This window comes from Geotrypetes seraphini, chromosome 3, assembly GCF_902459505.1.
Source record: "Geotrypetes seraphini chromosome 3, aGeoSer1.1, whole genome shotgun sequence".
Classification (NCBI taxonomy): domain Eukaryota; kingdom Metazoa; phylum Chordata; class Amphibia; order Gymnophiona; family Dermophiidae; genus Geotrypetes; species Geotrypetes seraphini.
The window spans coordinates 23,828,907-23,843,838 of NC_047086.1; the positions used below are offsets into that span (position 1 = coordinate 23,828,907).

At 47.8% G+C, this 14,932-nt stretch overlaps 1 protein-coding gene across 9 annotated transcripts in view; it reads right to left on the minus strand.

The window, feature by feature from the left end:
- The window catches only part of SYNCRIP (synaptotagmin binding cytoplasmic RNA interacting protein), a 232,325-nt gene that overhangs the window by 53,539 nt on the left and 163,854 nt on the right, over positions 1-14,932 (minus strand). For all 9 annotated transcript variants that reach the window (XM_033937368.1, XM_033937366.1, XM_033937364.1 and 6 more), the window contains one exon: positions 5,813-6,018. In XM_033937368.1, the coding sequence (XP_033793259.1) occupies positions 5,813-6,018 (206 nt within the window). The remainder of the gene's footprint in view (positions 1-5,812; positions 6,019-14,932) is intronic.

Here is a 14,932-nt window from a genome sequence, read left to right on the forward strand (position 1 = left end):
CAAATTAATAAAGTCTTTTTGCTTATTTGTAAATGGGTTTCTACCAGAGCCTTTAATTCAGTAGCATAATTAAATGAAATAACTATTTCTGAAGTTTATATGGACGGGCGGGGACGGAGGGGATTCCTCGCGGGGACGGGTGGGGACGGAGGGGATTCCTCGCGGGGACGGGTGGGGACGGAAGGATTCCTCACGGGGACGGGTGGGGACGGGTGGGATTCCTCACGGGGACGGGTGGGGACGGGTGGGACTTTGGCGGGGACGGGTGGGGACGGGTGGGATTTCTGTCCCCGCGCAACTCTCTACTCCTGGTCTAGAAGAAGTATGCAGGAAGATTGATAGGCTTAAGAGCGACAAATCCCCGGGACCAGATGGCATCCATCCGAGAATCATTAAGGAACTGAAAGGGACTATAGCTGAACTGCTTCAACTAATAGCCAATCTGTCGATCAACTCGGGAAAGATTTCGGAAGACTGGAAAGTGGCAAATGTTATGCCAATCTTCAACAAAGGTTCGAGGGGAGATCCGGGAAACTACAGACCGGTGAGTCTGATCTCGGTACCGGGAAAGATGGTAGAGGCGCTGATAAAATACTGCATCATTGATCACCTTGACGGACATAATCTGATGAGGATCAGTCAGCACGGCTTCTGCAAAGGACGATCTTGCTTGACGAACTTGCTACGCTTCTTCGAGGAAGTAAACAGGCAGACAGGCAAGGGTGACCCCATCGGACATGGTATATCTGGATTTTCAGAAGGCGTTCAACAAGGTTCCACATGAACGACTACTTCAGAAAATTGAGAGCCATGGAATAGAGGGTGAAATACTCACGTGGATTAAAAACTGGATAGTGGATAGGAAACAGAGTGGGGGTAAATGGACAATACTCGGACTGGAAGGATGTCACCAGTGAGGGACAGGGGGATCAGGGAAGAGGTGCTGCTGGACAGGGGGAGTAGGGAAGAGGAGTAGGAAGAGTATGTAAGAGGTGCTGCTGGACAGGGGGAGCAGATAAGAGGGACCGGGGGAGCAGGGAAGAGGTACAGGGGGAGCACGGAAGAGGTGCTGCTGCACAGGAAAGTGGAATGGGAGGGTATGCTTCTGCTGCTACTGCACAGGGAAGTGGAGTGGAGAGGGAAATGCTGCTGTTGAGAAAAGGGGGCTGGGGCTCAAAGGGAAAAGATGGGAGAAGGGAGCTGGGGGGGGGGGGGGTAAAAATGGGTTTGGAGCTGGAGCTGAAAATAGGGGACATGTGAGGGAAGGAGGCTTTACTAGCACCCGTTAATGTAACGGGCTTAAACACTAGTGTATTAATAAGATTGTAGCGTGTGTATATGAAAAATGGATGGAAGAAATTGCACTACAATTAGTACTATTATTATGGGGATGGGGTCGGGGTGGAGCTTGGGTAAGTCTGGGGTGGAGCTCGAGCTGGGGTACTCAGTTGATATTTGTTAGACTTGGGAAGTACTTGGCTTGAAGAAGTTGAGAAACTCTGTGCTAGAATATCAAACATCTTTGCTAAAGAACTTTACCTTGAAGTCTAAGAAAAAGGTAAAATTTAGTTATATATGTTGATTTCCTTTCCTTGAGTCCTGCCATACTAGACCAAATAAGTGGGTTGTGTTCCACTTCTACCAGATGGAGGGTAGAGATTTTGAATTCCTCCAGTGACATCACTGGAATAAGAGATCTGCACTGAGGAACTTTCCAATATGTTACTGTCAAAGCAGCAGTAGATCTATAACTATATACCATATCCCCTCTAATCACTGCAACCATAAACTTTATTCAAAATTTAAGACTCACATAGACTAAATGTGGTACACGTACCTTGAGAATAGAGAACCTGAAGAATCTATAAACCTGCAGTTTTCCAGGGTGGGTCCTGGACTGGTATGGCAGGACTCAAAGAAAGGAAATGAACAGATAACTAAATTTCACCTTCTTTATCTCTGCAATACCAGTCCAAACAAATGAAATGTATCCAAGTGGGAGGGGGGAAGTCAAGACTCCCTGAATTACCTGAATGCCAAAGACTGAATTGTCTCTGGCTTGTGTATCCCTTCTATAATGCTTCACTAAAGAAAAGGTGTGGTGAACAAGTTGCTACTCTACAAGTGACTTCTTGCAATACTGCCCAGTTGTTCACCTGGTTGGAATGAGCCAAGTGCCTAAGAAAGTGCTTACAACAACAAATGGACACCGCTTCAATGGCCTCTTTGATCCAATGTATAATAGACTCTTAGAGGTCAATTGACCTTTAGCGGGTCCTGATATAACAAACAGCCAAACTGAAAAAAAAGGAAGGCATTAGTCTCCCACAAATAACTGAGTAAACACATTTCAGTCAGCTAGTGCAGTTTCTTGACAGGCTTAGAATTTCCCCACTCTGAAGAAGTGGGCAGATTACCACCTGATTAGTATGAAGAAAGGATGAACTGTTTGAATAGAAACTGACTTCAAAAAAAGAATGATACAGATTCCTTCAAGACAAAGCATACACTTCTAAAACTCGCAAGGTTGATGCAATATCCACCAAAAATAGTTTACAAGGTAAAAGCCTTAAGGTGATAAACCTCAATGGATCAAAAAGGCAGACTCAACAAAATATTAAGCATCAAACTGAGGTCCTAAGGAAAGAGAACGAGTCTCAACAGGGGATGGTAGTTTATCCTCAGTCAAAAAAGCACTACATCTGAATGAAATGACAGAAAGATCCAGAGAACCTTGCCCCTATAAGCAGGATAGGGCTTCTACTTCAACCTTCAAGAGGTTGAGAGCCAGCCATTGCTCAAATCTCTGCTGTAGGAAGTCCACAATATCGATGAGTTGCGCTTGCCAAAGGCAAATGGGAGTGTTTCTCACACCAGCACTTGAAAACATGCTAAATCCAGACAAATCAAAGATGTAGTCCTCTTCCAGCAGAGATGAGGATCTGACAGCCCTTCCTTCAAGACACTGGAGGTGGACTGAAAATGATTCTTATTCAAGCCAAGACACAGAAATTGCTGCTTTTTGTCTGTCTCTGCAGAAAGGATAGCAGCGGAAGGCACTACTGGAAGCCAAAGACAAAGCCCTTATGTTGTATCCCAGGAGGGTCAGGCTTCCTTTCTTGAAGAGACAGCCTCATCAATTTCATCCCATGAGAGAGGGTAAATACTTTTCAACAGCTTGGATCCTGGAATCTCTCCACTTTGACACCACCATCCTGGAGCAAGTTTTGTAAAGGGTAAGGCCATAGGGGTTTTCCCATAGACCCTCTAGGGTCAACCCTTCTCCTGCTCAGGAGTTGATTGGAAAAAAAATTCCATGGAGATCATTAACAAATCCAATGACCCAACCCAGTACACCAGTCTAGTCCCTCTCGGCATAAGAGCCAAATAACTGGGGAATCAGTTTCCTTTTGCTTTTGGGAGAACACCCAGCACCAAGCCTCCTCCCTTTCAAAACATGGGGGAATAGAAGGATGGGAAGAAACTCCACTATTTCCCACATCATTCTGACTACCAGCTGGGGAGAGGGGGTGGGAGAGGGAAATCACACTTCTGACATTTATTCAGTCGGATGGCCTGTGAGTGTGTGGGTCCTGGACTCTTAACCCCCATACCCCCCACAAAGCCAGTGAGCTCACTTGTCAGGGATTCATTCATACACTGAACTAATGCCTGGAGCCAATCCAACCCCAAGGACCTGAATAATACAGCTGACCCTACAGAGCATTTTAGTCCTAGTGGGGAAGACTACTGTGCTTTTCAGGTAACATGAAGGAAAGCAACAAAATGGCTTTCATTCCCATGGCACCTGTGATAAGAGGGTACATGGCTAGAATCTGGATTGAGTCCCCCAAGGACCTACTGCACCACTTTACCATCTGCCGGAGACAGAAATTTGGAAAGTTTCTCGGAGCACCAGCTCTTATACCACTCTTCTCAATGGAAGAATTCAATATCTCTACCTCCATCTCCTGGACACAGTCCTCTTGTTTGGACTGGTATGATAGTGATAAGGAAAGTGTACCTGAATGACACTTTGAACTATCATGACACAGAAGCTTCATGTTTATAAAATTTATTTCTTCAAAAGACCAAAAAAAAAAATAAAAATCTCCACAAAGTTGTTAAGGATCATTAGCCAATATGGAGAAAAAAGATCTCTGTGTAAACTTTCATTGGTTCCTTACTTAAACATGAAATCCCAAATAAATACACTTCATCATCAGTCTCTTTTAAAAGAAATTGTGATTTGGGTTTTCTGAAGCAGCTACAGCAAAAACACGCCAAATCCCAGCGATGGAAGAGAAGATAAGTTCAAGATTCAATTTTCACATGCATAAATGTTTTTTGACTGGGGCTGTTTAAAAAGTAGTAGAGACTAAGTCTTTTGGGTTTGTCCCTCACTTCAGTCTCATATCTACACTTCTGAACACAGTCATTTTCAAAGTACAGCTTATAAGTCCATAGGAGTTGCCAGAGTTTTGTTATTGTTTTTTGGTATCACTGTACTTCCAACTAGCATCCTGAAAAAAAGCCAAAACTGTATTAATCTGTTGAAAAAACTTCATAAACTCAGTGATGTTTCAACATCACAGGAACTTTCACGATCATTGTAAACAAGCTGCTTCATTAACAAGGTTCCTGATAAGAATGTCTTGTTTCACCCAGGGGGCTACTTCAGGGGACAAGATATAAACTGTTCTTTAAGCCCCAAGTTTTTAGAAATTTGGTCCCTGATACAGCCCCCTGGGCGAAACAAGACATCCTTGTTGAATTTTGTGTTTAAGTGAGGAACCCATGAAAGTTAGCACTTAGAAATGCAAGGTCATGCATATAGGAAATAAGAACCCGTTGTTCAACTACAAAATGGGGGGGCACTGCTGGGAGACAGCGGACTTGAGAGAGACTTGGGTGTGCTAGTGGATGCATCAATGAAGCCATCCGCACAGTGTGCAGCAGCGGCGAAAAAAGCCAACAGGATGCTGGGCATCATAAAGAAGGGTATCACAACCAAGACGCGGGAAGTCATCATGCCACTATATCGGGCGATGGTGCGCCCGCATCTGGAATACTGCGTTCAGTATTGGTCGCCGCATCTCAAGAAGGACATGGCGGTGCTTGAGAGAGTCCAAAGAAGAGCAACGAAGCTGGTAAGAGGGCTAGAAAACTGCCCATACGCTGAGAGGCTGGATAAGCTGGGTCTCTTCTCTCTGGAAAAGAGGAGGCTCAGGGGAGATATGATAGAGACTTTCAAAATCCTGAGAGGCATAGAGAGGGTGGATAGGGACAGGTTCTTCAGACTGAGAGGGACAACGGGTACGAGGGGGCACTCGGAGAAACTGAAGGGGGATAGGTTCAAGACAAATGCAAGGAAGTTTTTCTTCACCCAAAGGGTCGTGGACACATGGAATGCACTCCCGGAGGAAGTGATCAGGCAGAATACAGTACAGGGATTCAAACAGGGATTGGACAGATTCCTGAGGGACAAAGGGATCGTAGGGTACTGAAAGGGGTGCAGGGACAAAGGGTCAAGAATTTGATGGGAAGATAGGACTTCGATGAGAAACCAAGGGGTGATTCAGACAGGTCATGACCTGTTGGGCCGCCGCGGGAGCGGACTGCTGGGCGTGATGGACCTGTGGTCTGACCCAGCAGAGGCACTACTTATGTTCTTAGGTCCTTCTTCTCCATGTTGAGTAGTAAGTAATCCTTCAACTTTGTGGAGTTTATTTTGTCTTTTGATGATTGTTATATCTCCTAGATTTTGACTGGTCTAAAATTCAATGCACACATTATCCACAAGTTTGTTTACCTTTGCCATAACTTCTGGATCTGGATCTTCTATAGGATCAGCCCATTCCACTGTAACAACATTCCCCCATACTTTCACTTTGCCACTCATTAACCTACGTCTGGCCTGAGCAGCAGTTTTATGATCTTCATACTCAAGGAAACAAAATCCCCTATTCTTTTTCTTGTCATCAGGTTGGTGATATAATATAACATCCGTAAGACCCTCTGAAACAAATGAAAACACTCCATTACTTTTAGGATTAAATCTTAATATAGAGACAGTCTAAACTAAAAGTTAAGGAATTTATCAACTATTCATGCTGTTCAAATTTCAGCTAAACAAAATAAAAGTAGAAATGGGGAAGGGGGAGATAGTACCTAGTGACTGCCTCCTCGGTCATTACATTGACATGGATATAACCTGGACATACAGATGATTCAACTGGACATACTGACCTCACTTGTGTATGCTGGACATTACAGACCTATGTTTTCTCATAGCCAGGCCCAGCCTGTACCTTGCTGTCTGTAAACATCTGCAGCCTTTACAATGCTAACAATGTTTTTGTTTCCATTCCCTGCTGGGAGGATATCTCTCCAAGGTTCTGCTGAACTGTTATCAGTGCTGTATGACTTCATATGCCAGGCACCCTGGAAAGCCATAAAACTTTTATAATGAGCAAGGATCCCTGCAGGATGATGTGGGTGTAGCGAGATGAGAGAACTTGGTACCAAAACATTTGCTCCCCGTCTCTGAACCAAGTTATGGGAACCAAGCAGCTGGATTGTTGAAAGGTCACCTTTGCCAACTTTCAGCATACAAGGACACCAGAAGATGCACAGAATTGTAAAACCACTAATTAGCATCTACATGTCTCAGTGCTGAAGAAAGAAAGTTCACCAAGAGTTCTCTGTTTCTGCAAGGCCCCCCCCCCTTACTGGGGAGGGGGGGATGGAGGTGAGAGAGGTGTGGACTGCGAGGAGGAGTTAGATTTACATTATTTTATGTACCAATAGGGAATTACATAACCAGAATTCGGGGATGTACTTTTTGGAACAAAGGAAGAATTTCTCTGTATAAAAAACACGTGCATTCTAGATAAAGCCAGAGAGATTCACTTACATATGCTACGGGGAACTGCTAGCCCCCTGCTAAGCATATGGGTGCAAATTCTTCTCTCCATTGCATATTCTGAACTGACAATACATTTTTCTGATATGCCTTTGCTGCTGTAATACTGTAAGTTTTTATACTAACAATAAACGAACATTGTCTGTTTTGGAAGATACAATGCCGTCTTGTAGTTATTCCAATGAAGTAAACAAAGCAGCCTTTACTTCAACATATACACTATCCCTTTCTCTGTCTATTGCTTTAGTTTATGCTGATCGCATGCCTCAGCACTACAGCTATCCACACAATGGAAGGTCTACAAAGCACAGTTACTTACCGTAACAGGTGTTATCCAGAGACAGCAGGCAGATATTCTCCACATGTGGGTGACGTCATCTACAGAGCCCCGATCGAACACTCGCTTGAAGATCTTCAAGCTTGTGAGAGTACAGCGCATGCGCGTGTGCTTTCCCGTTCAAGCTAGGAGGCGCGTCTCCTCAACGTGGCCTCAGTTCAAATAGCTAGCAAAGAAGCCAACCCCGGGGAGGCGGGTGGGTTGTGAGAATATCTGCCTGATGTCTCTGGATAACACCTACTACAGTAACTAATGTGCTTTATCCCAGGACAAGCAGGCAGCATATTCTCCACACGTGAGTGACCTCCAAGCTAACCAAACAGGGAAGGGGGGGAAGTTGGCAATTTAGGAGAACAGATTATGCAACATAGACTGGCCAAACTGGCCGTCCCGCCTTGAGAAAGTATCCAGACAGTAGCGCGAGGTGAAGGTATGAACCGAGGACCATGAGCAGCCTTGCAGATCTCAATAGGTGTGGACCTGAGGAAAGCAACAGACGCCACTATTGCTCTGACTTTATGCCCCGTGACCCGACCCTGCAGCGGGAGACCAGCCCGAGCATAGCAGAAAGAAATACACGCAGCCAACCAGTTGGACAAGGTGCGCTTGGATACGGGATTCCCCAGCTGATTCGGATCAAAAGATATGAATCTGAGTGCATTGCAGTCCGATGAATCTGAGTACATTGCAGATAGAATGCCAACGCCCTCTTACAGTCAAGAGAATGAAGCGCCACTTCTCCAGGATGAGAATGGGGCTTAGGAAAAAGCACAGGAAGAACAATGGATTGGTTGAGATGAAAACCCCAAACCACCTTGGGCAAGAACTTAGGATGGGTGCAGAGAACTACCTTATCATGATGAAAAACGGTGAAAGGCGGATCCGCAACCAACGTCTGCAGCTCACTGACCCTGCGGGCAGACGTGAGCACGACAAGAAACACCACTTTCCAAGTGAGATACTTCAGATGAGCCCGATCGATAGGTTCAAAAGAAGGCTTCATCAACTGAGCAAGGACTTTATTGAGATCCCAAACCACTGGAGGAGGTTGGAGGGGAGGATGAACATTGAAAAGGCCCTTCATAAACCAGGAAACCACCGGATGAGCCGAGAGTGGTTTCTCTTCAAGCGGCCAATGAAAGCAGCAATGGCACTGAGGTGGACTCGAATAGAAGTGGATTTGAGACCAGACCGGGACAAGTGCAACAGATAATCTAGCACAAAAGGCAAGGAGGCAGACCGTGGCTCCAGGGTCAGCGACGAACACCAAGAGGAGAACCTGGTCCACTTCCGAGAATAACACTGTCGAGTGGATCGCTTCCTAGACACTTCGAGAACATCCTGAACGGATTGAGAGAACTGGAAAGAGGCGGTCAGATGCTGAGAAACCAAGCCGTCAGATGCAGGGACTGCAGGTTGGGATTAAGAAGAGAACCCCGACTCTGAGAAAGCAGAGAAGGAAAAACCAGGAGAAGGAGAGGCTCCCGAGTACTAAGTTGAAGAAGCAGGGAGAACCAGGGCTGCCTGGGCCACCGAGGAGCTATGAGAATCATGGTGGCATGCACAGACTTGAGCGTGACTAGAGTCTTCAGAATCAGAGGAAAGGGAGGGAATGCATAGAGAAACAGGCCCACCCAGTCCAGGAGGAACGCATCCGCCTCGAGACGGTGTGGAGAATAGATCCTGGAGCAGTACTGAGGCAGCTGGTGGTTCAGGAGGGAAGCAAACAGATCTACCTGTGGGGTCCCCTAACAAGCGAACACCTGACGCAGGATCCGCGAACTGAGAGATCATTCGTGAGGTTGCAGCAGGCGACTGAGCCCATCGGCCAGGCAGTTCTGCTTGCCCTGAATGTAGACAGACCGCTCTGAGAAAGATGTTGTGGCGGATCGCCCAATCCCAAATCTAGAGAGCTTCCTGGCAAAGAAACAGGGACCCTGTACCCCCCTGCTTGTTGACATAATACAAGACCACCTGGTTGTCCGTCCGGACGAGGACCACGTAGTCACGAAGGAGATGAAGAAAAGCTTTGAGAGCGTTGAAAATGGCTCAAAGCTCCAACAGATTGATGTGACAGTGCCGCTCCCCGCTGGACCAAGGCCCTTGTATCCGGAGGCCGAAGTGAGCTCCCCATGCATTGGCGGACGAGTCAGTCGTCAAGACCTTCTGCGCCGGAGAAGCGTAAAATAGAAACCTCTGGAAAGATTGGAACAGCGCATCCACCAGCGGAGAGATCGTTTCAAGGAAGGAGTCACTGCGATCCTGGAGGAGACCGGGTTGCGATCCTGACGCCACTGCGAGGCCAGGGTCCACTGCAGAACGCGAATGTGAAGTCTAGCAAAAGGCTTCACATGCATGGTGGAGGCCATATGCCCCAGCAGTATCATCATGGTTTTGGCCGAGATGGTCGAAAGGAGGGAGACCTGCCGACAAAGGCGTATGAAGGACTCCTGACGAGGACGAGGCAGGAACGAACGTATACGAAGCATATCCAGCACCGCTCCGATGAACTGGAGAGATTGGGATGGACACAACTGGGACTTTGGAAAGTTTATCTCGAAGCCCAGACGTTGGAGAAATAGAATAGTCCGTCGGGTCGCTAAGATAACCCCCGAACGAGACGAAGCCTTGATCAGCCAGTCGTCCAGGTACGGGAAAACCTGGAGCCCCTGCATCCACAGGGCCGCAGCAACCACCACTAGACACTTCGTGAACACCCTCGGGGAAGACGCAAGGCTGAAGGGAAGAATATGGTACTGCAGATGGAGATTCCCTACCCCAAATCTCAAGAATTGGCGAGAGGCCAGATGAATCGGGATGTGCGTGTAGGTCTCTTTCAGATCCAGGGAGCAAAGCCAATCCCCCTCGTCCATGAGGGGGTACAATGTTGGAAGAGTGAGCATGCAAAACTTCTCCTTGACCAGGCATGTGTTGAGAGCCCGAAGGTCGAGAATGGGATGCAAGTCCCCGGTCTTTTTGGGGACCAGGAAAAACCGGGAGTAAAACCCCAAGTTCCTTTGATGCTCCGGAACCTCCTCAACTGCCCGAAGGTGGAGAAGAGCCTGGGCTCCTGAAGCAAGAGGGGAAGATGAGCCCCGTTGAAAGGAAACTCCAGGACGGACTGGGCCGGAGGCACATGCTGAAAACGAAGAGAGTACCCCTCTCGAATTATGGAGAGGACCCAGGAGTCGGTTATCAGCATCTCCCAACGATGGTAAAAAAGATAGAGCTGACCTCCGATGGGAAGGGGGGGAAGGCCGCAGGGCCCAGGATGCTAGAGCGTCCGGGCCATAATTGTCAAAAAGACGGCGCCAGTTTCGCCGCCACAGGCAGCTGAGACTTGGCAGGACACTGCTGCTGAGAGCGCCGAGGAGGCGGACGAGAGAGAGGAGTGGACTTCTGCGGATAGCGCCGCAGAGGAAGCTTATACTGCCTCGCAGGAGGGGCTTCCACCTTAGGGCGCACCAGGGAGGCAAAAGATCTCTTGTGTTCCGAGAGACGTTTCGTGGCCACTTCGATCGAGTAATCGAAGAGCTCGTTCCCCACACAGGGAAGACTCGCCAAGCGATCCTGCAAATTGGGGTCCATGTCCACCAGGTGCAGCCAAGCCAAGCGACGCATCGCCACCGCAAAGGCCGTGACCCGGGACGACAGCTCGAAGGCGTTGTAGGCGGCCTGCAGCACATAGAGACAGATATTGGAGAACATAGGTGACTGAACACCTGTTGACGGCGGGAGGAGACCTCAGGGAGGAAAGACTGCAGAATCTTCAAGCAGTGTTTGAGGTAAGAAGTAAATGTAAAATTGTAGCTAAGGACGCAGTTCACCATCGAGTTTTGATAAAGGCGGCGACTTTACCTTGACTTCCAAAAAGCCTTCGACAAGGTACCTCATGAACGATTGCTTAAGAAGCTTTGGAACCACGGGGTACAAGGGGATGTTCACCGATGGATCAAACACTGGCTGGCAGGCAGGAAACAGAGGGTTGGAGTAAAGGGCCATTACTCAGACTGGCAATGGGTCACGAGCGGAGTTCCACAGGGGTTGGTGCTGGGACCGCTCCTGTTCAATATATTTATTAACGACCTGGAGGCGGGAACAAATTGTGAGGTTATTAAATTTGCGGATGACACCAAACTCTGCAGCAGGGTTAAAACCACGGAAGACTGCAAAGACCTGCAAAGGGACCTAATGAGGCTTGAAGAGAGGGCAAAAAAGTGGCAAATGAGTTTTAACATAGAGAAATGCAAGGTCATGCACATAGGGAAAAATAACCCAATGTTCAGCTATAAAATGGGGGGATCATTGCTAGGGATAAGTAACCTTGAAAGAGACCTGGGGATGATGGTGGACACAATATTGAAAGCATCAGCACAGTGTGCGACAGCCTCAAAGAAAGCGAACAGAATGTTGGGTATCATTAAAAAGGGTATCACGAATAGGACAAAGGAAGTCATCTTGCCACTGTATCGTGCAATGGTGCGCCCACATCTAGAGTTCTGTGTCCAGTACTGGTCGCCGTACCTCAAGAAGGACATGGCAGTACTTGAAGGAGTCCAGAGAAGAGCGACTAAACTGATAAAAGGTATGGAAAACTTTTCATACGCTGACAGGTTGGAAATACTGGGGCTATTCTCCCTGGAAAAGCGGAGACTTAGAGGAGACATGATAGAAACCTTCAAAATCCTGAAGGGCTTAGAGAAGGTAGACAGGGACAGATTCTTCAGACTGTGGGAAACTACAAGTACAAGGGGGCACTCGGAGAAATTGAAAGGGGACAGGTTTAGAACAAACGCTAGGAAGTTCTTTTTTACCCAGAGGGTGGTTGACACATGGAACGCGCTTCCAGAGGTTGTGATAAGCCAGAGCACACTACAGGGGTTCAAGGAAGGTTTACATAGGTTCCTAAAGGATAGGGGGATTGAGGGGTACAGATAGAAGTAGAGGTAGGTTATAGGAATAGTCAGGGACCACTTCACAGGCCATAGGCCTGATGGGCCGCCGCGGGAGAGGACTGCTGGGCACGATGGACCTCTGATCTGACCCAGTGGAGGCAACTTCTTATGTTCTTATGTTTGTTCATTGTCCGGCCCTCTCTGCCCAGGGGAACGGAAGCATAGACCCTGGAGGGATTGGACTTTTTCAGCGAGGACTGAACCATCAGGGACTGATGGGAGAGCTACGATTTCTCAAAGCCCTTACGTGTGGTATCAAGACTCCATTTTGGAAGGGATGGCCGGGATGGCATAAGGCGCTTCCAGATTACGGAAGAATGTTTGTTTCAGAACCTGATTCAGAGGGAGCCTCAAAGACTCCTTCGGGGGATGAGGGAGCTCCAACTCATCCAGGTATTCTTTGGTGTACCGGGATTCAGACTGGAAATCCAGCTGAAGAGCCCTACCCATGTCCAAGACAAATCTAGCAAAAGAGGAGGTCCGAGACGAAGAAGGGTTCTCGTGAGGCGAGGAAGATCCGGAACGTCGAGCCGCCGAAAAGGACGGGGATGCTTCCCTGGAATAAAGAGCAGGCATGTCCGAGTCCCAAGAGAAGGACAGAGAAGACGCTCTGCTCCGAGGGCCCGGAGAGGCAGAGAAGCCCCCAAGGCGTCCCTCACTGGGGGAAGAGCCCGGGGTATGAGGAACCAGAGGGGAAACCACCTTCCCCAAGGGCCTCGAGCGAGGGGTCCTCGACCTCGAACCACTCGACCCGTCGAGACTGACGGGGAGGACCGCCGACGAGAGCGAGAGGTGTGGCGAGACTGCACCGGCTCCCTGAAGGGGACTTTGAAGTCTGAGGCTTCAATCCTTCTGTAAATGGACAAGATCCAAATACTGCTGTTTTGACCGCTGCGGACCTGATCTTATAAGAAAACTAAAGTAGAATATAAGACCAGGTCCGCAGCGGTCAAAACAGCAGTTAGGGAGGCCAAACTTCGAGTGGAAGAAACTTTGGCAAAAAACATTAAAAAAGGGGACAAATCTTTCTTCAGGTATATTAGTGATAGGAAAAGGAATACAGACGGCATAGTACGCCTTAGAAGACCGGACGGAAACTACGCGGTGGCGGATTCTGAAAAAGCCGAAATACTAAATGAATATTTCTGCTCAGTCTTCACCTGTGAGGCACCGGGACACGGACCACAGTTGAAGGCAAAACAAATTGCAGAAGACCCATTTCAGAATTTTGAGTTCACACCTGAAGACGTCTACAGCGAGCTAACAAGGCCATGGGACCGGACAATTTACACCCAAGAGTGCTTAGAGAATTGAGAGATGTTCTGGCGGAACCGTTGGCCGTGCTCTTCAATCTCTCACTAAGCATGGGGAAAGTTCCGTTGGACTGGAAAACAGCCAACGTCATTCCTCTGCATAAAAAGGGATGCAAGGCTGAGACTGTGAACTATAGACCGGTGAGTCACTTCAATAGCTTGTAAACTCATGGAAACACTAATTAAGCATAAATTAGATACGGTCTTGAATGAGGGGAATCTCCGGGACCCCAGTCAACATGGATTCACCAAGGGTAGGTCCTACCAGTCCAATCTTATTAGCTTCTTTGACTGGGTAACAAGAAGGCTGGACTCAGGAGAGTCCTTAGACGTCATATACCTTGACTTCAGCAAGGCTTTTGACAGCGTCCCACACTGCAGACTGCTGAACAAGATGGAATCGATGGGGTTAGGAGTAACACTAACTGCATGGGTTAAAGATTGGCTAAGTGGCAGACTTCAGAGGGTGATGGTTAACGGTACCCTCTCCAAAACGTCGGAAGTGACCAGCAGAGTGCCACAGGGCTCAGTCCTGGGTCCACTCCTCTTCAACATATTCATTAGGGATTTGACTCAAGGGCTTCAAGGTAAGGTAACCTTATTCGCTGATGATGCCAAACTATGCAATAACATAAACGGCTACAATCTGCAGAATACTATGGAACAGGACCTCCGTACTTTAGAAAGTTGGTCCTCTGTCTGGCAGCTGGGCTTCAACGCCAAGAAATGTAAGGTCATGCATCTCGGAAATGGAAATCCATGCAGAACTTACACCTTGAATGGAGAAACTTTGACCAAGACTACAGCAGAACGAGACTTGGGAGTGATCATCAGTGCAGACATGAAGACTGCTACTCAAGTGGAGAAGGCTTCATCTAAGGCACGGCAGATGATGGGTTGTATCAAGAGAAGTTTCATCAACAGGAAGCCTGAGGTCATGATGCCATTATACAGAGCCATGGTGAGACCTCATCTAGAATACTGTGTGCAATTTTGGAGGCCACATTACCGTAAAGATGTGCTCAGAATTGAGTCGGTTCAGCGGATGGCCTCCAGGATGGTCTCGGGGCTAAAGGGTCTCTCGTACGAAGAGAGACTGAACAAATTGCAGCTCTATACTCTCGAGGAGCATAGGGAGAGGGGAGACATGATTGAGACATTTAAGTACATCACGGACGGGTCGAGGTGGAAGATGATATCTTTCTTCTCAAAGGACCCTCGAACACAAGAGGACATCCGCTCAAACTCAGGGGAGGGAAGTTTCGTGGAGACGTCAGGAAGTACTTCTTCACGGAACGAGTGATAGAGCATTGGAACAAGCTTCCAGTACAGGTGATCGAGGCCCGCAGTATCCCAGACTTCAAGAATAAATGGGATACCTATGTGGGATCACTGCGGGAGT